The sequence below is a fragment of the Loxodonta africana genome, chromosome 7 (genome assembly GCF_030014295.1).
Source record: "Loxodonta africana isolate mLoxAfr1 chromosome 7, mLoxAfr1.hap2, whole genome shotgun sequence".
In the NCBI taxonomy this organism is placed as follows: Eukaryota; Metazoa; Chordata; class Mammalia; order Proboscidea; family Elephantidae; genus Loxodonta; species Loxodonta africana.
In genome coordinates this window covers 35,731,350-35,756,609 of record NC_087348.1, presented here as the reverse complement: position 1 = coordinate 35,756,609, position 25,260 = coordinate 35,731,350, and the positions used below count along the sequence as shown (strand labels likewise).

Genomic DNA, 25,260 nt, shown 5'->3' with positions numbered 1-25,260 from the left:
TCAGCCCAGGCCTGAGGAAGGCTCTCCCCCACCACTAAAACAGTACCTCAGGCTTGAAAGAAGGAGGGGGACAAGACTGTGTACATCCAAGCTCTGGCACGCTGGAGCCCCAGCCACTCTTCTGGCTCAGGGGGGCTCCTCACTACACTTCTTGGGCTCTGAGGGAGCTTTCTTTCCTTTGTGCGCCTTGGGGCCCCACAAAGGTATGGTGTGCTATAAATTGGCCCCTAGAGGGAGCAGCCAGACTGGGCACTGACACCTAAACAGAGATGTGGATTAATTTAGTAGTGAAGAAAAACCAAGGCCTGGGCACTCCTCCTTCCCTTTACAGCTGTGGGCCAGAAAGATGTTGTGACTTGGCCAGGGCCCAGGATCTTGGCCAGAAGTGTCTAGAATCCTTGGAATTTTTTTTTTCTCTGCCGTGGAGAGACCCTCTGGTGCTTCACAGGCAGGAAAGACCCTTTAACAGCTCTCCCAGGGCACCTCTGAGTCCTGCTGGCATCCTCTCCCCAAGAGAAAACTGATTGGGTTGAGGCTCTCCCTGGAGGAAGTGAGAGCAAAGTAGGGCCCCAATTCCCAGTATCTGGAGCTGGCAGGCCAGCTGGCTCCTGCATGGGACAAGGGTGTGGGTGGGCTGTGGGCTTGCTGCTCACGGAGACCCCACAGCCACCCAGTGCAGCCCCACTGCAGGCTCCTGGACACAGCCACGCTGAGAGGCAGCATCCCCCACTCAGGGTGCTACGGCCGTGGGCCTCCAGGAGAGCCTCAGGTTCCTGGTTCTGTTGCTAGTAGCTTCCTCAGTCCCATCTCAGTTTCCTCATTTGAAGAGTGTGTGCAGTTGGGGAAGACTGGGGTTCTTTCTAAGTGGTGCTGTCCCATGGACGTAGGATTCTGTGAGCCTCATTTAAGTCCTTTGGGAAACAGAATGCCTGCCCTCAGTTTGCTGTGAAGATCAAATAGATTTTCCTGTGCTTTTGTGAAACAAGCACACTGCACAGAAGAGTCAGTTCTCTGGGGAGTGATGGAGGCTGAGACCACAGACTGCACTGATCTTTTATTGCCCCTAAGTATCGAGAAGACACAGCAGGCCGGATGGGCCCTGTCCCCGACCCTCATTTCCTGAGCCCACCCACCTTTTGCCCCAAAGATCTGAGGGCGTCACCAGGAGCTCTGACAGTTCTCTCAGGTTCCCCAGTGTCTGCTCGTTGTATCTTCAGTTCTCTACTGCGCCTTCCCCACCCTGGCGCGAGGATACACACACACACACACACACACACACACACCCCAACAGCAGGAAGGTGGTTTTTCCAGCTTCCCTCGAGGCTCCTGGCACGGTAGAGCTGGCATTCGGTTGCACCTGTGACACAGGTTCCCTCATGAGTGAAGTGGACTGAAACTTTTCTCTCCAAGAGCCACCTGCACTCCTCATTTCTTGATAGTTGTCCTTGGACCAAGGGCCAGGGCTCAGCTGTGATTTGGGCCCTGGGTGTCAGGGTGGTGTGGAGTACATACCTAGCCATCACTGGGGAGCCAGCCTGGTCACTGGGGCACTGCAGGAGAGAAAGAGGCAGTGACACGTGCTGCGCCTGCCACCCCTGTGTGTCCTCCCAGCCTTCGGGGAAGCCAGCACCGTCACAGGTCAGTGCTCTCAGCCAGAGCAGTTGCATGGACCAGGACAGCAGAGCAGAGTCCCAGTGGGTGCCCTGCTTCCCCTCCCCAGGCCCTGGCCCAGGGCTTCCTCACCTCGCACCTCCAGGAGGCACTCACACTGTGCTTCGCCTTCTAAGTTGGTGGCCCTACAGGCATAGATGCCCCTATCAAAGGGGCACGGCTTCCGAATCTCCAGGGTCAACACACCCTCCTTGCAGAACATGCGGAAGCGGGCGTTTTTACCCAGGTCCAGGCCATTCTTGAACCAGGAAATTTTGGGCTATAAATCAGGTAAAGGAAGAGAAACCATCTCAGGCTGTGAGGGGCCTGGCAGGACCCTAGGGACATCTGCTCCTGTGTCTTCCCACTGGAGTCCCCAAGGCTGGGAGTAAACCGTAAGTGCCAAGGCCCCATTTGGGAAGAGGTGCCTGGCCCTGATACCAAGAAGTGGAGAGGAAGCGGGGTTGAGGTCTGGCGAGGACCCCTAGAGGTTAAAGCCTATAAGCCTTACCTCAGGGTCTGGACCAGGGCCTGGAGTTCTCTACCTTGGGGCTACCCCGCACAGCGCAGCAGAGGACGGCATTGTAGCCTGCGATGACTGAGCGGTTCACCAGGGGACGGGTGAAGCGTGGGGCCTCAGAGAATTCCAGGGCCTTGTATCTGGGTAGCTCGTAGGTGATGCCTGTTGGTGACAGGACTTTGTACCAAGAGGGCCACGCCAAATTAGCCTACCCTCCCTGCTCCCCCCAGGGTGCGGGTGGGGGTACAGTACCTGGTTTGGGGATGAAGACGGGCTCCTTGGTGGTGGCGGCTGTGTCACTTGGACCCACCGCGTTGTGGCTAAAGACCCGGAAGTAGTAGCCATTGCCGATGACGAGCTCTGGCACCACACAGTGAGTGTGGCGGTAGTGCTCCAAAACGGTGAACCACTCCTGGGTGTGAAGGCAGACGAGGGTCTCTGGGAGCCAGTTCCCAATCCCTGCCAGGGACCTCCCTTGACACTCCTGGCGGCTCCACCCCAACTGTGGTGGGGACCGGGCCAGCAGAGGGAGGAGGGCGGTGGGCTTATTCTAAGAGCAGGGAAGGGGAGGCAGGGGCCCAGGTCTTCCTGGACCTAGGGAGGCTGCATGTGGAGTCCAGGACCCTAGGCTTACCATGGTCTTCTTGTCGGCTTTCTGCACTGTGTAACCCCAGAGCTCGGTGTTGCCATCATCTTGGGGTGGCTTCCACTCCAGAGCCACATTGAAACCCCAAGCCTCAATGACCCGAATGTCCTGGGGAGGACTTGGCTTGTCTGTAGGGAGATGACCCAGTTGGAACCACACATCTCCTGACCCTGCCTGAGTTAGAGCTGGGGCGCTGGCCTGCTGCCTTCTGCAGGGCTCTGAGAAGAGGGCCCAGGACAGGCAGATGGGAAGCTCTGGGTTGGGTGCCCAGGTGTGTCCCCTACCCCTGGGGCCTGGAGCTCAGCTCAGGGACTAGAAGTGAGTGGGGTCGGAAGCCCACAGCCACGCACCGACGATCTGCAGGACCAGCGTGGCCTTGTCCTCCATGTTCTCGATGCGCACCGTCACCTGGTAGGTGCCCGAGTGGGTGCGGCGGGCGGCCCGGATGAACAGGATGGTGTCCGTGGGGCTGTTTCGGATGCTCACCTCCTCGCCTGCCAGCAGCTGCCCCTCTCTGGTCCAGGTGATCTGAGGCCTGGGCTTGCCCTGGGGGAGGGGACAGCTCAACCCTGAGCCTGGCTCCCTGACAGCCCTGCACGTGTGGGTGTGGCCTCAGGGGCTGGCCAGCCCAGACACCCAGCTGTCCCCTGGATGTGGACAACATGCTGTAGCCTCCCTCTGGGGACAGGGAAGGGGACTTCGTACCTGGAAAGGAATAAGGAGGTTCACGGGCTCCCCGACCTTCCTCTGGATGGTCTGGCGCAGATGCCTGGGCAGGTGGAGCCATGGCCGCTCTGTGGGTACAGGTGGTGAGTGGCCAGCCAGGGCTTAGCACAGCCCCAGCGTTGTGGGAGCTCACCCGTCTCTGTTCTCTCTTGAGGCAGGGCCCAGAGGGCTACAGCTAAGAAAAAAAGCTATCTGCCCCTCTTTTTAACTTACCCTTAACCCATAGCAACTCGAGTCCCAAAAAATTTACAGTTCCTGCTTCCACCTGAGCCTCAAACTGCTACAAGAGGCAGGGATCAGAGAAGGTAAGCAACCTGAGGATACATAGCTAGTAAGTACCAGCCAGGAGGCAAATCTAGGCTTTCAGGCCCCCCGCCTCATGCTGCTTCCACCCCAGCTTGCTGCCTGTTTCCACCTTTGAGATCAGTCTTTATACAGTCAGTCCTTTGTTGGGACAAGGAATGGAGAAATGGGAAGCTGATCTCAGGCCAGTGTGACCCTGCATGGCCTCACTGAGGACCTGGACGATACCTGCCTGTCGGAGCCAGGAGCCTCACAGAGCAGAGTTCTTGAGTTCATGGTGTGATGGCCTACCCTTGCCCTATTCCAGAACCTGGGGCTGATGGACAAGGTGAGAGAGCTCTCTGCGTGCTTGCTCTGAGCCTGGGCGTGGATGAAGCTCCACCCCCTCCTGTCCTGCCCAGCACTCAGCCCCTTCCACTGGCACCCCCCGCCACTGCTCGGTCTCAGTGACAGGTCCTGTGACAGTGCACAGGGACAAGGGCAAGTGAGGGAGGCCACCCATGGACACTCACGCAGTATCTCTTGCACTGTCACAGGCTCCTTGGTGGTGACAGGGGCCCCGGGCCCGGCCACATTGTGAGCCCGCACGCGGAAGAGCATCCGGGCCCCCGTAGGCAGGTCCTTCACCAGCAGTGACGTGCGCTCTATCAGCCCCTGCAGGGCAGCCACCCACTCTGAGCCTGGGGGTGGGGGTGGGAAGGCAAAGCTGAGGCAATGTCAGCAGCAACACACCACCCCTGCTGCCTACCCTCTGATGGCTGCCTGGGGTCTCTGCTGAGGATAGACACCCAGCAGGGTGTCAGGTGCCTGGCCTGGGGGTGCTGGGAGGCAGAGGGACAGTGCCCAGGCCTGGGTGGGGGCACTCACAGCCCTCCTGGCAGTACTCCACACTGTAGCCGTCCAGGCCGCCTGCTCCCACACGCTCTGGGGGCCGCCACTTGAGGGAGACTGTGGTATCAGAGACATCCTCCACAGCCAGGTGGGTGGGCTCGCTGGGGGGTCCTGGGCAGAGGAGAGACCAGAGAGCGGGGCTGAGGGGGCCAGCACCAGAGGGGAAGCAATGAGCCCAGTGATTCCCAACCGCCCGCTGGTCACGGAACTTCCTTTCAGCTGACTTTCAAGAACTTCAAGGAATATTTCCACACCATTAAAAGGCATATCTCTAGATTGGCTTAACAACAAACAAAATCAACAACAGTTACAAAAAAAGGGATTTAAACAGCAAAAGACACCAAAAAGAACACACGCATGAGAAATGTCATAAACGTGACTGCAAAAAACAACAAAAAAGGCCCAAACATGGGCATTTGCTGGCGCTGTGTGATTAGGGTAATTGACTTAAAGTTGAGCAAACCAGAAGTCGGTTCCCAAAAAGGGGGGCCAGGCTCTTCTCCCAAAAGGCACAGCCCACTTCCTGCTGCCTCCCCAAACTGTGGCCCTCTCTGGGCCCTGGGGACCCCTGCCCCTCCACAGCCAGCCACCCTAGACTCACACCCCCAGTAGGGACAAGTGTCCTCAAGAGCCTGGCACACTCTCGGTGTCTATTCTACCCTCCCAGACCATCGTGCAGATGAGGAAACCAGGTCTTCAGGGAGAGACGATGACTCCATGAGGCCCTGCTGGGGAGCGACGGGGCTGGCTCTGCAAACCAGACCTCCACTCCTGGTCCAGACAATACCTGCGGATGTCCCAGCCACTACTCAGGCACCCACTGCCCTCGTCCCATCCCATATATAGCAAACCCTGGGTTGAGGGAAGGGAAAAACGGGACAATTAACATTTATTGAGTGCCTGCTGTATGCTAGATGCTTTGCCTGTGTTATCACATTTCATCCTACCAACAACTCTACGACGTAGATCCTGTCATTATTCCCATTTTGTAGATGTGAAAAGTGAGGTTCGAGAGGTGAAGGGAGTCGACCAGAGGTCAGAGGGGTATGAGTCTCGGCTCCACCCCTACAGCTGCGTGACCTTGATCAAGTCATCTAACTTCTCCGAGCCCCGGTTTTGTCATGTCTGGTGAAGATGTACACACCTCAACTGAAGGCTGATTAACAGATGGATGTAATGCCCAGTGTGGTGGCTGCCCACAGAATGGCTGCCATCATTGGGGCCCCTTGACTGGGGAGTTGGGGGGCAGTGCCAGGCAGGGCTGCCTCACCAATGGGCATGAAGGGCTGGGAGGCGGGGCTGGGCCTGGACATGCCGATGGCGTTGACTGCGTAGACTCGCATCTCATACACTACACCCTCGATCATGCGCTGGGCCTCGAGGGTCAGCTCCCGCAGCAAGTCAAAGTTCAGCCGCATCCACCGGAAGCTCTTCTTTTTCTTGCGCTCCAGGATGTAGCCTGGTGGGGTGGAGGCGGGCACTCTGGTCTGGGGCCCAGGTACCCCTGAGCCCCCTGCCCTGGGCTCTGCCCCCCGTGCCCTGGAACTCACCCAGGATCGGCTGCCCGCCGTCGTAGGCAGGTGGCTCCCACTGCACCGTACAGGAGTCCTCGCCCACGTTGCTGATCTTGGGGGCCGCAGGAGCATCGGGCACATCTAAGGAGGTGGACCCGCATCAGCCCTGCCAGGCCCCGGGCCTCTGACAATGCTGGCTCCTCCTCTCACCATCCCAACCAGCAGCTACAGACTGCCCCACCAGCACGGAACCAAAACCATCTTTGCGGAACGCAGTTCTGACCATGTCACCAGCCTCCAGTCAACATCCTGTAGTTGTCAGACATCACTGAGTAGATTCCCACTCTCAGCAACCGCATCTGACAGAGAACTGCCCCATAGGGTTTCCAAGGCTGTAATCTTTATGGGGACAGATCACCAGGTCTTTCTCCTGTGGAGCCGCTGCTGGGTTTGAACTACCGATTTTTTGGTTAGCAGCCATGCGCTTAACCATTGTAACACCAGGGCTCTTTATCAACCTACTATGGCCCATGTTCGCTGCCCTATTCACCTCCTTTCCTGGCCCGATCTCACCATTCCTCCCTCCTCACCCAGGTCACTTATTCCAATCATTCATTTTTCTCCACACTCAGAAACCCTGCCACACCTCCATACCTTTGTACACGCTGTTTCCTCCGCCTAGGGTCCCTCCCCCATCCTCCCAGTATCCCGTAGGCTTCACCCCCCAGGCACAGGGACTGCTCTGTGCTCACTGCTCCCACAGCACTCTGACCACATCTCATGTCCCGCAAATCTGCCAGATGTTTCTGCCTCGTCTCCCCCTAGAATGGAGTCTCCTTAAGGGCAGAAAACCCTGTCCCATTCACTGCCTGGCTCAGAGAGACACCCCTGGATGTTTGTTGAATGGCTACATGAGTGAACGGATGACTAAACAGCCTCCCTGGGTTTGCCCCTCTGTCTTCCCTGGTCATCCTCACCGATGACCTTGACGGTGAGGTTGACCTGGTCCTCGCCCACAGGGTTCTTCACTGTGACAGTGTAGACGCCCTCGTCTTCCTTCTCTGCCCCCTCAACGATGAAGATGCTGCGATCCTTGGTGGTCTCCACATGGACCCTGCCCTCAGTGTCACACAGCAACTGAGGGGAGATGGGGAGGTGGGAAGACAGGGCCCAAGTCAGACCTCAGAGGGCCCTGCAGCCTCTACAAGAGCTCTCAGCCCTGAGAAAGAAACAGAGCTTGGCCCAGGCTCCAGGGAAGCGGATAACACAGCCCAACTGGAAAGTGCACCCATGTCAATAACTAAGTCAAAAACATTTATTTAGCACCTACCATATGCAAGGTGGAGCCCTGGTGGTGCAGAGGTTAAGAGCTCAGGCTGCTAACCAAAATGTCAGCAGTTCGATTCCACCAGCTGCTCCTTGTAAGCCCTATGGGACAGTTCTACTCTGTCCTATAGGGTCGCTGTGAGTCAGAATCGACTCCATGGCAATGGGTTTTTTTTTTTTTTTATAATATGCAAGGCACCAGGGTAAAGGCTTCAAACTCTTAACTCTAGCTTAGTCGTGGAACTTTGGGTAGTTATCTAGCCTCTCTGTGCATCAGTTTCCCATCTGTCATATGGGAATAACACAACCTCACAGAGCTGTTGTGAGGATCCAGGAAGACCTCAGGTGGACAGGCCTTCAGGAGGACTAAGTGCCACAGAGGAGGGAAAGCAGACCTGGGTGCAGGCCCTTGGGCAGCTACACTCACTGAAAACTGCTGCAGAAACCTAGTTCAGAGGATGCACAAAGTCGAGGTCAGCTCAGGAAGAAGGGAGCCAGGGAGGGGCCCAGTCATAGACGGTTTTCTGAGAATGTTAACAGCATGAACACCCTGTGGATACACCTGTTCACTTCACCGTGTGCCTGACTGAGGTGTGAGAGTCCCATGGAAACCCTGTCTGGGGCAGGAACACACACAGAGGCCCTGGCTGGGTGTGAATCTACCTACCTCTCACTTGAGGCATGTCTCAGGTGTGAGTACCTTCATGAACATCTTACCCGAGGGTGGACACCACAAGGGTAGAAAAGGACAAATGAGCCATGTCCCCACATCAGGCTCACTCACCTTCTTATCAAACACCCATTCTTCACTGTCACCTTCATCCTCTGGGGCATCAAGTGCTGGCCCAGCTGGGACCTTATTCCCCTGAGAACAGAGCAAGAGGCCAGTAGGGGGAAGGGGGGTGGGAATCCCTGCCCATTGGCCCCTCACCTCTCCTTTGCCCCCTCCGTTACCACAGGCCATCAGCTGCTCACCTTGCCACACCCCAGCCAGCTGAGCCCCTGAACTCCCCATTGGTGGCCAGCTGTAGTGCAGGCTACATGTCAGTGTGGGGTAGGGTGAGGTGTAGATCAGGCCCCAGAGCTCCTCAGGTCCTATGAACCCTTTTTACAGATGGGAAAGTGGAGGAGGAATCCACAGTACCTGTGTGATGGCCTTCTGCCAGATCACTGTGGGAGCAGGGTCCCCAGAGATAGGCACATCCAGACGAAGCTTGTTCCCAGCCACAACGACGATGGTATCCGGTTTGCGGCCTGGGCAGTCCAGGTGGATCTTAGGGGGTTCTGGGGAAGAGACACCATAGGTCAGAGAAAGGTCCACGAAAGGGGGGAAACTGGAAGGAGAACAAGTCACTGGGGTGGGGGGGGTGGGGAGGCAGTTGGAAAATAAACCTGTGCCCCCAGTTGTTGTCTTTCCAATCAGTTTTACTGAGGTGTAATTTACACATAATAAAAGGCGCAGATGTGTGCATTCAGCTTGAGGAGTTTTGGCAAATGTATAAATTTATGTAACCACCACCCAAATCAAGAGCTAGATCATTCCCATCACCAGAGGCAGTTCCCTGGGAGGTCTGTAACTGTGTTTGGGGGAACACCAATGTCCTGCCAGAAAAAAAAAAGGAGGTTCTGTGGCCAAATAATTTAGGAAACACTGGGTTAAGCACAGCTCTTTATTGCAGGACTTTTCAGAGCCTTTAACATGCTAATGAGCTTTCTGAATTGCCAAGAGGCGGCTCAAGAATTTAGAGTTTCCCAAACTTCTTTCATTGTGGAACCCTTTTGAAATGGAGTATCATATTAACCAAACCCAGTTTGGAAAGCACTCACCTACCATATGCCTCGGCCTGAACTATTCTCCTGAAGTTAGAATTCCAAAATATCTGATTTTGGAGTTTAATCTAAAAGCAGGAGGGATACTTCCAAAAGGAGAAAAGATGTGACAATAAAGTCTCAGGTTTGTGATGCCATCTGACAGCTCACACACATCGTCTCATCGCATCTCATTTCACAACCACCTTGTGGAGGGGGAACTACTGCTGTTAGCTGCAGTGGAATCGGCCCCCGACACATGGCGAACCCACACACAACAGAACAAAATGCTGCCTGGTCCTCCACCATCCCTGTGATCAGCTGCAGATCAGACCATCGTGATCCACAGGGTTTTCACTGGCTGATTTTCAGAAGTAGATCGCCAGGCCTTTCTTCCTAGTCTGTCTTAATCTGGGAAGCTCTGCTGAAACTGGTTCAGCCTCACAGCAACACACAAGCCCCCACTGACAGATGGGTGGTGGCTGCACATAAAGTGCGTTAGCTGAGAATCGAACCACAGTGTCCTGCTCGGAAGGCGAGAATTCTACCACTGAGCAGAAATACCAGGAGTCCCATTTTAGAGATGGAGAAACTGAGGCTCAGAGCGATTATAGGTGGTCCGTGATCTGGGGGGTGGCAGAGATGGGGTTGGGCCTCGGGATCCCCAATCCCAGATCCTTGCTGTTCCCTCTGCCTATAAGTGAGGGGAGACATGGGTGGAGTGGGGTTCTGGGAAGTGGGCAGACCCAGGGCAGCACACGGGAGGGGGGCCCAAGACTCACCCTGCCTGGGCACGAAGTCGATCTTGACCTCTGCAAGAGAAGGAAGAGCAACTGGCACAGGGGCAAAGCAGGGCCCAGCAAGGGGCTTCTGGCCCTGCGGCCCCCAGCCCATCCCACCCACCCTAGTGTGGGCTCACCCATGAAATGAAGCTTGGCTGACAGGTTGCAGGCGAAGCCCTCGGGCACAAAGCTGTAGTCAGCCTCGTCTGCAGGCGTGACGTCGTCAATGGTCAGCTTGTGGACCCTGCAGGGCAATGGTGGCTTAGGGGGGCCGGTGGGCCACACAGCCCTGGTCCCCCAGACACTGCAGCCAGGGCTCCAGGGGACTCTCGCCTCTTCCTCCTAGCTCCTCGGCATTCTGGTTTTTTAAATGCTCTTTTCTTCATTTGTTATTTCTCCCTCACGTTTTCAGAGGGAGGCAGTGTAGAAGGGATTTCCCCGCCCATGTGTCCCCTTAGCTGGGCCCGTAGACACTGGGCAGGGGCTGGACCTCATCAATCTCTGTGAACTCGGGCCCAGCACAGGCCACCGCAATGCTCAGGAGATGAGTAAGAGAATGGGAGGGAGAGCAGACCTCTGGCCAGGGCCAGCCACCGCCTTGGAGCCTCCTGCCCCACCCTGCCCTGGTCATGAGCTGGGGAGAGGTAGGGGGCCGGGGGTCTCTACCTGCGCGTCCATTTTTCACTGCTCTGTCTCTCTTTGTCCCTGTCCCTGTTCTGTCTCTGTCTCTAGTGACTCTTTCCTCCTCTGGGTCTGTTTCTGTCTCTCTGTCCGTCTGTCTGTCTCTCTGTCCATCTGTCTGTCTCTCTATCTCAGTTTCTGCCTGCATGTCTGTTTCTCTTTATGTCTGCCTCTCTCTGTCCTTCTTGTCTGTCTGTCTTTGTCTCCCCCCTCCCTCCCATCTGTCTGTTTCTCTTTCTCAGTCTGTCTGCGTGTCTGTCTGTCTTTATGTCTGCCTCTCTCTGTCAGTCTGTCTCTGTCCACCTCTGTCTGTCTTTGTTTCTCTCTATCTCCTCCCCTTCCATCTGTCTCCCTCTGTCACTCTATCTCAGTCTCCACCTGTCCCATCCACCTCCCCTACCTTCGCAGGTCAACGCCACCACACTCACCGCCCAATGTGGGACACCTTGATGCGGCTGTCGGGCACCAGCTCCTTCCCGTTCTTCAGCCACACACCCCGCACATTCTCATCCGACACCTCACACTTGAATACGGCCTGGTCCTTTGCACCCACCGTCAAGTCCGCAATGCTCTGGTACACCTCCAGCTTCTTCTCTGGGGGCAGAGCAAAGCCAGTGAGCTCGGGAGGGTGTGTGGGTGTGGGCATGAATCCCTGCAGAGAACACGTGGGTCGTCGGTGCCAGGTGTGCATGTGTCCGGGTGTGTGTACGTGTGTGTAGAAGTGTACATGTACATGCACGAGTGTGATGCGTGTGTGTGGTGATGATCCAACGTGCATAAGAAAACTTGAGTGTGTGAGAGACCAATTTGACCTTCTCAATACCCTCTGGGGTGTTCGCCTCAGCAAGCCCATTTTACAGAAGAGAAAGGTGAGGCTCAGGGTGGCAAAGTGGCTTACCCAAGGTAGGCCTTCAACCTAGGTTTGCCTGATCTCTGTACATGGCTAGACAGGGTTGGGGCTGATGGGTGTAGGGCCCTGTTATGGATTGAATTGTGTCTCCCCAAGATATGTGTTAAAATCCTAACCCCATACCACCTGGGAATAGGGTTTTGTTTATGTTAATGAGGCCATATCAGTGTAGGGTGTGTCCTAAGCATAATCACTTCTGAGTAATAAAAACTGCAGATTAAACACAGGACCAAGTACAAATGGGGGAAGATAGACACCACGTGAATATCTCCAAGGAGCAGAGGAAAGACAGGGCTACGGACGCTGAAAGAGACAAGGACCTTCCTCCAGAGCTGACGCAGAGAGAGAGCCTTCCCCTAGAGCTGGTGTTCTGAATTCAGGCTTCTAGCTTCCCAAGCTGTGAGAGGAAACCCTGGTGGTGTAGTGGTTAAATGCTAACCAAGAGGTCGGCAGTTCGAGTCTGCCAGGTGCTCCTTGGAAACTCTATGGGGCAGTTCTACTCTGTCCTATAGGGTCGCTATGAGTTGGAATCGACTCGACGGCAGTGGGTTTGGTTTGGTTTTTAAGCCATGAGAAAATAAATTTCTATCTTTATAGCTGCCGACCTGTGGTGTTTCTGTTGCAGCGGCACTAAGTAGCTAACACCAACCCTGGAGCTCTTTGTCCCTGTCCCGGGCCTCACCCTGCACAATAAGTTCAGCCAGCGCCTGGCTCCCACTGGTGTGCAGCGCGTAGTGCCCGGAGTCCTCCAGCGTTGCCTCATTGATGATCAGGTGGTGCCTGCGCCCGTCCTTCTTGAACCGGTATTTGAAGGTTTCCTCCCGGGTCAGCTCCACCCCATCCTTCAGCCTGGCCGGGCAGGGGGGCAATAAGCCCTGGCGGCCTCTCTAGGTGACCTCCTCTGCCCTGAGGGACACCACCCGCCCCTGCCCAGGCCTCTGACACTCACCACTTCACCTGGGCCCCCTCCTCAGACACCTCACACTCAAACTCCACCCGCTGCCCCACCATCACTAGCTGGTCCTCCAGGGGCCGTGTGATCAGGACAGGGGGCTCTGTGGAGGCAAGGAGGGCTGTTTGGGCCTGGCTTCCCAGCAGCCTGTCCCCACCCCCCCACCCCCCATCCCCACCCCCCCACCCCCACCCCCACCCCCACCCCAACCCCAGGGTCCCAGGCCCCACCTTTGACAAACAGCTCCGAAGTGCATTTCTCCCCACCCACCACGCACTGGTAGGCCGCGTCGTCAGCCAGTGAGCACTGGCTGATGGTCAGTGTGCGCTTGTTGCCAACGGACTCGAAGATGTACCTGGTAGGGGCCACGGGGGTGGCAGGAGAGTCATGGGCTTGCCTTCTGGGCTCAGGGTGCCCCCATTAAACTCCCTCCCCTGTCAGGATCCACCTGCACCTCCCACCCTAACCTTCCAGGAGCCAAGACTTACTTGCTGTGGCAGAGAAGGGGTCATTGGAGTGTTCCAGATGGGAAGAAGCAAGACCAAGCGACAGAGACCAAGAGAAATGAGAGAGGAATAGACAGACCAAAACAGGAAGAAAGGAAGTTAGACACTCACAGAAATGGGGAAAGGTAGAGAGACAGGGTTAAGAGACAGAGACACATGTATGAAAAGACACAGATTGAGCAAGGCTGTGAGGTGCAGCCTCTCTCTGGGGGTTCTCCCTCCATCCCCCCAGCACCCCCAGCCTCCCCCACTGCCCTTGGCCCCACCTGCCACTCATCTGGATCTCCTGTCCATTCTTAAGCCACTTGACCTCAGCATCAGGGTCTGCCAACTCCACGACCAGCCGGATCTTGTGGCCCTTGCTCACCTGGTAGGCTGGCTGCAGCTTCTTCTGAAAGGCTGAGTATATGCACCCCTCAGGCACCCAGCCACTGGCCACCACACCCTGCTCCCCTGGCCTGGCCCAGACCAGAGGCCTCCCACCACCCACAGCATATGAGGCAGTGGCCCAGGTCCTCTACCCAGCCGCCTGTGCCTTCCTGTCTCCCTCCGTGCATCTCTCTGTGCCTCCATTATCCATTCTGTGTCTCTCCACCTCCATCTCTGTGTGGGTGTGTCTTTGTCCTCCCATCTGTTTTCTTGGGGTGCTCTCCACCTGCTCAGCTCGCTTGGTGGCAGGGATAAAGCTGGGGACTTCCAGCCTTGTCAGGGGAAGGGGCTTTTCGACCCCAGACCCTCCCTATGGCAATGCCTCCTCTCACTGCTGTGCACCCCTCAGAAGGCCCGTCACCCAGAAGTTTTAAAGCCACCCCCTCACTCAAAAGGCTGGCACTGGCTGCTGGGCTGGGGGCACCATCTACCACACAGAGAAGATTCCCACGTCCGCAAATGCCCTGGCTGGGCCTGGAGCAGTAGGAGGGGCAGAGATCTGACCGGCTTCAGACCCTACTGCTTGCTGCTCTGTGACCTGAGCTCGTTCCTTAACAAACCCCTCTGTGCCTCAGTTTCCTCATTTGTTAAATGGAGATAATACTAGTCTCTCTTTCATAGTGTTATTGCAAGAATTCAAAAAGACAACTATATAAAGCACTAAGTGCTTTGTTGTTGGGTGCTGTCGCGCTGATTCCGACTCCTAGTGACCCCATGTGACAGAGTAGAACTGCCTCATAGGGTTTCCTAGGCTATAATCTTTATGGAAGCAAATCACCAGGTCTTTCTCCTGTGGAACCGATGGGTAGGTTCGAACCGCCAACCCTTAGGTTAGCAGCCGAGAGCTTAACCATTGTGCCACCTAGCTGTTAGTAATGAACTTTTTTTTACTACTACTTTTACAGCTCCCACAACAAGCGGTTCCTGGCCTGAGAGCTCCTGTCTGCCCCATTAGCCTCCACTGCTCTCTGCTGGCTACCCTCTGGGCCCAACGATTCAGGGGGCTTCCTGGCACCAGGGGTCCTGGTGGTGGCTGGGTTAACACTTGTGGCATCGACTGGATTTCTGATTTAAGGTGGGGGACACGTGTGCAGATCAAGGCAGTGTCATGGACAGATGTGCCAGCCCCACAGAGGCCACCCAAAGGCCAGCGATGGAGAGCAGCATGAGGCCGAGGCCCACGAGTGGACAGGAGGGCAGGGGGCCTTGAGGAGGTCAGCACTGAAGCTCTGACCTGCTTTTCTTACCTTCTTCATGTGCGCGTGTGCGTGTTTTGGGAGGGGTTCATCTACACCCCCATTTTCCACACCCATTATGGGGAAACTGACCTGCTCATGCAATTAGCAGCTACTTGCTGGAAGGCCCTGTGTGCCAAGTGCCCTGCTAAGCTCTGAGGATACTGCGGACAGCCAACCGGTGAGGCTGTCCCTGCCTCACTTCCTAGGGAGCTCATGTCCGTGTGCCCTTGTCAACGCCTTGTTCAGGAGCTAGCCTGAGCCCTTCTCCTCTGATGTGATTGCGATTGCAGGTGGAGGGAGTTAACCTGTGCCCTCCTGCTAGTTTGTGTTAGCTTTCCTTTGTTGGCCTGCAAGGACCATTAACCAGGCTCTCCTTTTCCCATGCGTGGGTCTCTGGGTTATGTTGTCCTTCTCCCTTTTTCTTTGGGCGTGAAGAGGGCTAACTGGCGCTTCAGGGAGAAGGGTTGATCTGATTTTTACTCAGTCAAGAGGGTTCAGTGTTCTCTTTTTGCTGATAGACTCAAAGATGCACCTGGCGGGGACCACGGGAGTGGCCTCTCTGTGCCTCAGTTTCCTCATTTATAAAATGGAGATAATACTAGTCCCTCTACCATAGCGTTGTTGTAAGAATTCAATGGGACAATTATATAAAACACTTAGTGCCTTGTCCTTGTTGTTAGGTGCCATGGAGTCAATTTCGACCATAGTGATCCCACGGTGCGGATAGGGGGCTAACCTGTGCCTCTGCTTTTCCGTGGTGGTAGTGGTGAGGTCTAATCTGTGCCTCTCCTTTTCCATGGTAGGGGGGCAACTAACCTGTGCGTCCCTTTTCCATTATGATGGTGGGGCTGAGGCCCTGGTGGCGTGGTCGTTAAGAGCTCAGCTGCCAACCAAAAAGTCAGCAGTTTGAATCCACCAGCCACTCCTTGGAAATCCTATGGGGTAGTTTTACTCTGTCCTATAGGGTTGCTGAATAAGAATTGACTCAGTGGCAATGGGTTTTTTTTTTCTCCCGCTTTGGTGGTGGGCTAATCTATGCTAACCTGTGCCCTCTCCTTTTCCACGGTGGTGGGGGCTAACCTGTGCCTCTCCTTTTCCACGGTGGTGGGGGGCTAACCTGTGCCTCTCCTTTTCCACGGTGGTGGGGGCTAACCTGTGCCTCTTCTTTCCCACGGTGGCGGGGGCTAACCTGTGCCTCTCCTTTCCCATGGTGGGGGACTAACCTGTGCTCTTCCTCTCATCGCGCTTTATGCCCTTGAGCCTCTTTAGCATGCCGCGCAGGTCCGTGATCCCGTGCTGGAAGGCGATGCGCTCGTACTCGGAAGGGGACGCCTGCCGCAGGATCTCCCACACGTCCTCCTCGGCCGGTGCCTCCAGCTTCGAGTCCCTGGGTCCCACAGTGCATGCAGAGAGGCCTCAGGGGAGCCCTATGGCGCAGGCAGGACTACAGCCCCTCCCCACTTCCCTGGGTGGGGCTTCCTGGGGCCCAGGAGCTAGAGCTGTTCTGACCCTTTGCCCCTTCCCCTCACCCCTCCACTGGGACAGCTTGGACTCAGCATGGGTCCCAGGCCAGGTCTGGGGCCAAGAGGGCTTAGGGCTCAGTATGGGGAGCTGGGTCTGGGGAGGGATTTCCTGGCTAAAGTGGGGATGACGGGGGTGCTGGGCTCCACTGGACACTTACCTCGAAATCCGGAAGCTGCTGCTCCAGGTGGGGCAGAAAGGGCAGAGGATACATTAGAAGTCTGGGCCACCTCCCCACAGAGACCTGGGACTCCAACCCATGGGCTTCCTCTCCATCCTTTCCCAGTGCTTAAGTCCCCTACATTTACGGTGCGCCACCTTGTGCCGCGCCTTGGGCGGGAGCTCCACAGCGTTACCCTTTCACCCCTCCTAAGCTCTGCCAGGGGGCCCTGGGTGGCACAGGTGGTGAAGTGCTGAACTACTAGCCCAAAGTTTGGTAGTTTGGACACACCCAGAGGCACCTCAGAAGACAGGCCTGGTGATCTACTTCCAAAAGTTCAGAGTCTTGAAAACCCTATGGAGTGCAGTTCTACTCTGCACACATGGGGTCGTCATGAGTCAAAATCAACTCGATGGCGACTAACAACAATGACAACAGCTCTGCTAGTTGGCTATCAGGAGAAACTGGAGGCTCAGAGGCTGAGGCTCACCCAGCTAGTAGGATGGTAACTCTCAGACCCTGGGAGGGATGGGTGCAGGCTACTGAAAGGCTCAGCTCTGCACCTACCATCACCCTGCTGCCCCCAAAACCCCAGACCCCATTTCTTACTCTCTGGACATCAGCAGCATCCATGACAACCGGGGCGTCAGGGCACAGGAGGGGAGAAGACAGAGAGAGAACACAAGTCAGCTGGGCTAGGCTGGGTGGGCAACTCCTTCAGCTTTGGGACCCTCTTCCAGCTTTTTCAGAGTTCCCAGAGTCCAGGGTAGGCTAGTACAGACTCAAGTCTATGCACAGCGTGGGTGTGAGGCCACTGTGAGGGTGGTCGTTCACAGGACTGCAGAGCCTTTAACTCCTCCCAACATGGGAATTGGCCCATTTGACAGACAAGGGAAGTAGCTCAGAGAGGTACAGTGTCCTGCCTGGGGCCACACAGCTGGAGAACAGTGGTGCTAGGATTTGAAACCAGGCCTCAAACCCACCAGGAGCCATGACCCAGGGACTTACCTCTTCTTCAGCAGGGAGCTGAAGTCCAGAGTCCCGGCATCCTCGTGGCTGTCACTGCAGAGGAGACACCCCCCACAGCCACCAGTGAGGTCCCAGTGGAAAGGACGTGGTGGAGGGGACAGAGTAGAGTGAGAGGGAAGGGACACTGGCTGGATTGGGGCTCCTGGCCCATCTCAGACCCCAGGGATCTGTGTATAGGGCAGGTGGGGGTGGGGAAGGGGTACCTGATCCTCCGACCACCTCCAGCCAGGCTCCTGTGGGGATTAGACTCAATGTCCTCACCTGCCCAAGGGAGCTTGCTCTCCTCCCTCCCCTCACATCGCCCCCATCCCTGACCCCAAGGGGCCTCAGAATCTATCAATGCCCCCTTTCCCAAGCACTGAGGAGAATCTATCACTTACGTGCGGCGGAAAGCCGATCGGAGGTCCAGGTCTCCAGGGCCAATGGCCTCTGGGTGCAGAAACAGAGAGAAGGCAGGGAACAAGGCTTCAGAGGGGGCCTGCCTGGGATCTGAGTATTTGTAGACCTGCCCGTCCATAACCCATTGAGAGTGGGCATCTGCCCACGGACATGAATTCTCAGCCTTTCACGAAGTCAAGGTGGGGGCAGCTTGAAGTCACCAATTCCCTTACAGGTGGCCCATCTCCCACTCTCCATCCCCTCAACTCAGCCTCCACCTGTTCATCAAATGTTCAGGTAGTGCCAAGCCCTGTGCCAGGAGCCAGGGATACCAAGATGACCGAGACAGAGTTCCCCCCAGAGGGGATCTGGACTCAGCTGTAAGGTGCCACCCACCCCCAACCTGAAGCTTCCACAGGTTTCTTTCATACCTTGTTGAGCCCGGCAGTGTTGGGCATGTAGTTAGCATTGCTGGCTGACCAAGGCTAGGAATACCAGTTGCCACTGAGTCGATTTTGACTCATGGCAACTCCATGGGTGTCAGAGTAAAATTGTGCTCTATAAGCTTTTCAGTGGCTGATTTTTGGAAGTAGATTGCCAGGTCTTTCTTCCAAGGTGCCTCTGGGTGGACTTGAACCTCCAACCTTTTGGTTAGCACCCAAACACATTAACCTTCTGCACCACCGACGAACGCCTGGCCAGGGCTAGGTATGTTCTTTATAGCCGGGAAAGGGAAGCAGGAGTTGGGGAACAGAACCCCTCACCATGGACGGTGAGGTTGAAGTTGCAGCTGTCAAACTTGTCCTTGGTGGACACCTCACAGCGGTAGCCGCCTGCAAAGGTGATCTGGGCATCGGTGATGTGCAGCTCAAACAGGTAGACCTGTGGGGATGGGATGGGGGTAGGGGGTTAAAGGAGCCAACGGAGACCTTGGACTAGGAGATGAAAACCCTCGCCTCTGAAGGAGACTGGTTATGAAGAAAGACCTAGAAAAGGGTCCCACTCTTTCCTCTTACAACTTAAAAAAAAACCCTTTGCCATTGAGTCAATTTCGACTCATAGTGGCCCTATAGGACAGAGTAGAACTGCCCCGTAGAGTTTCCAAGGAGCACCTGGTGGATTCAAACTGCCAACTTTTTTGGTTAGCAGACATAGCTCCTAACCACTACACGAACAGCGTTTCCCCTCAGGGCTTTGATAACACACAGTTTTTGCGTAAATTAGGAAAAGGCACATGACTGCCACCTGCTGGAATATGGTCTTGACAAAATACAAATCTGTGCCGTTTACAGGTGAAAGGCATTTGCTTCAGATAAGGCACCGTTGCGCAGTGCAGAGCCTGCACGGCTGAACACGTCAGCCCTGCCCTGCCAGAGACCCCCTTGTTCCCCAGGACAGTGTAGAAGAGTGGAAGGGGCAGAGGCTGAGAGGCAGAGGCACAGGTTCTAGGCCTGGTTCTCAGTGGCCTTGGACCAGTCAGTAACTTAAGCTTGAGCTTTGGTTTTCAGGCTCTGTTAATTGTTCATTGCTGTTGAGTGAATCGCAACTCGTGGTGACCCAGTGTGTGCAGAGTAGAACTGCTCCATAGGGTTCTCGAGGCTGTCACCTTTCAGGAGAAGATCAAGATCGCCAGGCCTGTCTTCCAAGGAGCCTCTGGGTGGATTTGAACCACCAAACTTTTGGTTAGTAGAGTGCTTAGCTGTTTCACCACCCAGGGACTATATAATAAGGAATTGTTCTGATCGATCCCTGAGGGCCCCTTGAGCTCTGATAGCCACTCATCCAGGGATTTTATACCCTAGCTAGTTGGTGCCCCTTCCCCCGTTTCTTCACCGTGCCTCCCAGCCTATCTGAACTCCCTGGGCCCCCAAGCCCCATTATGTCCCCCTAAGACTGTCATGCCCCCATGACCCTTCCCTGAGCCTCGCCATGCCTCCTGGACGCCCTGGCGTCCCAGGCACTCCTTCCTTGCCTCCCATGACTCCCAGGGGTTCTCACGCGCCCTTTCCGTGCCCTCCCACCTCCTGTGCCCCCCAGTCTCCCCATGCCCCAGGTCCCCACCTTGCTGGTCCGGTCATAGCTGTCACGCAACTGCAGGTATTGGCCCACCTTACTGCTCAAATCCACCCACTTGCCCTTGAACCACTTGACCACAGGCGGTTTCAGGAGGCTGGCCCCAGCAACACGGGCAGAGAAGGTGATGTTGCCACCTGCAGGGGAGAGGCGACAACTGGGCTTGGGAGACACCTGGCTGCCTCCCGCCCCACCCACCCCTGGACTCATGGGTACAGCAGCCCCACACTCACCCGCGGTCACCTCGCCATCCTGTGGCCGCGTCACAAAGAGACCAATGGGGTCATCAGGAGCTCCAGGGGACCCCGGGGCAGGGCCATCGGGGGCTTCTGAGCTTGATCCTGTGAGCAGAGGCCTCTGAGGGCTGCTCTGGGACACCCCTCCCCCGGTCCTGTTTCTCCCTGACCAGCCCACCCTACCTTTGGGACTTGGGGAGCTTCCTTCCAACTCAGTGGCTGGGGCCAAGGCTCCAGGGGCTTCAGTAGGGGCTGGGGCAGGAGCTGCAGCAGGGGCTGGGGCAGGGGCTGCGGCAGGGGCTGGGGCAGGAGCTGCAGAAGGGACTGGCACCGGCTCTCCTTTCTCTGAACGGAGGAAGGGGTTGGTGAGGAGGATCTCGCCTCCTGTCCCTGGGTCCTTCTCAGTCTTTGCAGGCCCATCAAACACTGCAGTGTGTCCAGAGCTTCATCGTCTGGACCTCAGCCCCTTCCATGTGCCCTTCTGTCCTCTCATTTTCCTCACCACCTCTGTAAATGCAAGGACTCCCTTCCTCCATCTCTCCTGAGCCTCAGACCCACCACCCATCGCCTGCCAGGCACCTCCCTCAGATGAAGGTGCCCAAAACACAATTTCTCCTCTTCCCGCCATATTTGGTCCTCCTCACTCCCCCTAAAGAGCCCTGGTGGTGCAAAGGTTAAGCACTTGGCTGCTAACTACAAGGTCAGCGTTTCAAACCCACCCAGCAGCTCCGTAGGAGAAAGACATGAAGATATGCTTCTGTAAAAATTACAGCTTAGAAAATCCTATGGGGCAGCTCTACTCTGTTACATGGAGCACTATGAGTTGAAATTGACTTGATGGCTCCTAGTAACAGCAAGTAAACAACAACCGCTCCCCCTTTCCTCTCATGGGAAGCTCATACTGAGCCAGGATCCCTCGTCACACATCTCCTCACCCTGACAGACACTGTCCTCACCTCCCTGTGGGTCTGCTCTGCACAGCTCTGGGTTCTATCCCTCCTCTCCTTCCCCAGGCTGGGCTGGGGCCTCCTTCTACACCTACAACTCCCGGTCATCCCCTGCCAAGACACACAGCTCTCCCAATTGTCATCCATGTGAGGTCATCTCCCCAGTGGGTCTCCCGGAAGGTTGGGGCGCTTATTGTCTCTGTATTTTCCCTGCCCCCACAATGGAGCAGGCCGGGGAGGGCACATGGGACCCTCCCAGGAGTCTTGCTGCAGAAAATGGGGAAAGGGCCTTCCTGGCAGAAGGCACAGCCAAAGCAAAGGCAAGAACGTGAGACAGCACCTTCTTTTCCCAGGGCAGATGGAGAGGCGGCCGGGCTGCCCCTCACGAACAGCTGACCAGGGTCTTACCTGCCTCTATGACTTTGAGGTCAAACTTGACCTTGGAGGAGCCAGCGATGACTGCATAGGACCCCTGGTCGGCGGGGCCTGCGTCCTGCACTGTCAGCGTGTGTCGCCTGCCCTCGGCTGCCAGGCTGTACTTGTCGCTGGTGCTGATGTCACTGCCTCCCCGCTGCCAGCGCACCTTCACTCCTGGCCGCTCTGTCTCTGCCTCGAATATGGCAGAGCTGCCCGCGGCCACCTCCGCTGACCGTGGCTTCTTGCTGAAGGCTGAAACTGAGGGGCCAGACCAAGGCTACAGGGCCCCCCAGGCTCACCCGTGCACCTGCCCCTGCAGCCCCTCTTGTCAACATTGTGACAAGTACTTCAAGCATTGCCTCATTTAATGCTCCAGCAGCTCTACTAAGTAGATTCAGTTATGTCCATTTTGCAGATGCAGACACTGGGGCTCAGAAAGGCTAAGTGACTTGCCCAAGATCACACAGCCAGTAGGTGGGAGAGCTGCATGTGTCCCCTGGATACCCCGCCTTCCCTGCTTGGGGCCACTGGGCATAAGCCTGGCCTCCCCCGCCACACTAATATGGGGCCCTTGGCAGGGGGCAGGTATTCTGTCTACTTGGAATGTGGCTAAATTTATCCTTCAAGGGCCTCAGGCTCAGAATCAGCAACTGAGATAAAGCTAGCCTGAGAAGTGGCTGGGGGTGGGGTCAGGATTCAGCCCTGGGCGACCTTGGTGAGGCACAGGCCAGGACCAGGACCCTGGGCTGTGACTTTCTCTGCCCTTGGCCTGGGCTCTGGGGCCTCTTGACCATCCTATCCCAGAGCAGAGGGGCTGCAGTGCCCTCAACGTGGGGGCCATGCCTGGTATGGGGCACACAGGGGTGCAGATCGTGAAGCAGGCAATCTCAGAGCTGGTAGGATTCTTAGGGACACTGGGTCCAAGCCCTCCTTGTACAGATGGGGAAACTGAGACCCAGAGAGGGTAGAGACTTATCCAAGGGCATTCGATGAGCCTGGCTCAAGTCTGGACTAAACTTGGGCTCTGCCTGCAGCGGTCTTTTCCCAAAAGGCAAGCCCAGGCCCAACTTTGCTGCAGAAGGAGGAGGGCAGGGGCAGGAAGGGGTCTTTCTGGGTCCTGGGAGTGGGATGATAGCCCTGGGGTTTCCTGCCTCAATTCTGTCATCTCTCTGTGTTCCCGACCCTGGGTTTACCCCTTATTCTCAGCAGAGGGATGAGGAAGGAGAACCTGAGCATCAAAAAGGGACCCAGGAGGATCCTCCCCTCTGTCCTGGGGCTCAGAGGCCTCGTCCTCACCGACCCCTCAGAAACTAGCTCCTTCGTCTGCTCCCCAAGTGTGGCGCCCCCCACCAAGCACTCCCTACCCCTACACTAAAGCCCTTTTGACCCCAAACCTGGAGTTACCTGTTTTTTTCCCGGGCTCTGGCATCTTGAGAGAAGTCACACCAGGCACCAAGCAGGTACAGTCTGAAGGACTGAGCAGGGATCAGCCCCCCGCGCTATATAAGGGTCCCTCCCCCTCACCAGACCCTCCTTATCTGCCTCCTGCCCAGCCACTGGCTAAATATAGACAAATTCCAGGGAGCTGAGGTCTCTCTATGGGGAAAAGGTGAGGGCCACATTGTTCCTGGCTGGTCTCTGTTCCTTTCCCCCTACCCCAATGCAACCTCAGAGGTACCCCAAACCCTGTCTGTGTGTCTGTCTAACAGGTAAACTGTGCGGTGGAAGAGTACAGGGCCTTATCCTTGAGCACAATGGTTCAAATGCATCCTCTGCCAGGCATCTTCCTGGGCAGTGAGGGGCAGTAAGGGACCATGAAGGGCCATGAGGGGCAGTGAGGAGCTGTGAAGGGCCGTGAGAGACAGTGAGGGGCCATGAGGGGTAGTAAGGGGCCATGCAGGGTCATGAGGGGCAGCAAGGGGCCGTGTGGGGCCATGAGGGGCCATGTGTGGCCATGAGGGGCTGTGAGGGGCCATGAGGGGCTGTGAGGGGCCATGAGGGGCTGTGAGGGGCAGTAAGGGGCCGCACAGGGTCATGAGAGGAAGCGAGGGGCTGTGCAGGGTGGTGTGGGGCAGTGAGGGGCCATGAGGGACAATGCAGGAGCTGTTGGGGGACCGTGAGAGGCCATAGTCACGTACACAGACCCTGAGGCAGCGGGGCTGCCCCTGAGTCCTGGCTCTGCCATTCACTGAACTTTGCAGAGCCTCAGTTTCCTCATCTGTCAAGAAGGGCTAGTGAGAACACCACCCACAGCATAGGGTTGTTACACGTGTTTACAAATAGGAATGCTTAGAGCCATGCCTGGTATATAAAAAAAAAAAAAATTTTTTTTTTTTTTTTTTTTATATAAGGAATGCTAAATGAATGTTTCTGTTATTATTTGGCCCATATTATCACAGCTCACGGGGCCTGGGTGGCTTAAGGCTGTAGAACCTTGGGTTGGCCTATTCCACAGCCAGGTGCGGAGGGGGCAACACTGGGGGCTGGTGTTACCCAAGGGAAGGGTTGGGTGAGCCTGCAGTGAGGGCATCAGAGTGAATATCTAAATCCACCACACAGAGGAGAGGTAGCTCTTGCAAAAGTCCCAGGGATTAATGCCAGATGTCTTGAATTTCCTTGTGCTCCTCCACTGTTCCTCTGTGACCTTTTGCCCTCATGATAGTACCTCCCCCAGTTTGTCACCTCAAGGACATCAGTTGCTACACAGAAAGAAGCAAATCCCATGTGACCCACTCCCAGCCAGGCCCAGTAACGGTCAACATCATTGGTCCCGCAGGGAGGAGGGAGGAGCTCTCTACGCAGCACTTTCCTGGTGCCCACAATGCACCGTCCCTTGCACCACCGAGATCCATTGTTTCTTCCATTTTAACCACTTTTAGGCCCCACCGCATGCTTCTGGGCCTTTTTTAAAAGAGGACACTGGGCATCGGTCCACCTTTCTTGAGGTTCTGAGGCCTGGGGAGGGAGCAGCCACGGTTGTGTGGAAGAGTCCTCCAGGGCGAGGCATGCAGGGAGGGGGTTCCCCTAAGTAACCAGCCTGGGGCTCAGGTCTCTGCAGGCTGACAGTGGTGTGTGCCTCACTCCCAGGCTGCCGCTGGCCTCCACTTCTTGCTACTGTAGGAAGTAAGACACTTAGAGGCTTCCCTGCTCGTCTTTTTCTGTTTCTCTCTGTTGTGGGCTGAAAACCTGAGAGCAAGCATGTAATCATATGTGTGAGCAAATGTGAGAGCGTGCATGTAGGCAAATGTGTAAACAGGTGTGAGCACACGTGTGAGGAAACGTGCAAACATGAGATCACATGTGAGCATACTGTGAATATATGTGTGAGCAAGCACGTGAGCATGTCTGAGCATATGTGAGTGTGCATGTGAACAGACGTGAGCAAATGTGTGAATATACGTGTAAGCAAACCTGTGAGTATACGTGTGAGTAAACATGGCGGCAAATGTGTCAACATACATGGAGTGTGGTAATGCAAGCACATGACACCACGAGGCTACATGACGGATTCACTGTGTCTGCCTTCTTCCTGGGCACTGATTTTGTGAGAATGCTTTCTGAATGACTGCAGGTCTTCGGTGCTTAATTCCTGAGCCTCCTCATGCTAAGAGTGTCC

The 25,260-nt window shown here is 56.0% G+C and overlaps 1 protein-coding gene across 1 annotated transcript; it reads right to left on the bottom strand.

Moving 5' to 3' along the window:
- Nucleotides 1–1,022: 1,022 nt before the first annotated feature.
- Nucleotides 1,023–25,081, bottom strand: MYBPC3 (myosin binding protein C3). The gene is made up of 33 exons (XM_064289436.1): nt 25,022–25,081; nt 21,636–21,921; nt 20,278–20,625; nt 20,033–20,181; nt 18,736–18,853; nt 17,974–18,022; nt 17,797–17,826; nt 17,573–17,626; nt 16,413–16,519; nt 16,107–16,298; nt 13,483–13,615; nt 13,199–13,201; nt 12,941–13,065; nt 12,708–12,813; nt 12,441–12,607; nt 11,277–11,442; nt 10,305–10,411; nt 10,168–10,197; nt 8,721–8,860; nt 8,361–8,441; nt 7,228–7,387; nt 6,287–6,391; nt 6,007–6,195; nt 4,713–4,847; nt 4,358–4,525; nt 3,522–3,610; nt 3,167–3,362; nt 2,805–2,944; nt 2,423–2,582; nt 2,196–2,332; nt 1,744–1,930; nt 1,513–1,550; nt 1,023–1,357 (listed from the first exon to the last, which is right to left on the bottom strand). The coding sequence occupies exons 1-32, from the start codon at nt 25,079–25,081 to the stop codon at nt 1,540–1,542; spliced, it is 4,128 nt and encodes a 1,375-aa protein (XP_064145506.1). The 3' UTR covers nt 1,023–1,357; nt 1,513–1,539.
- Nucleotides 25,082–25,260: the final 179 nt, after the last annotated feature.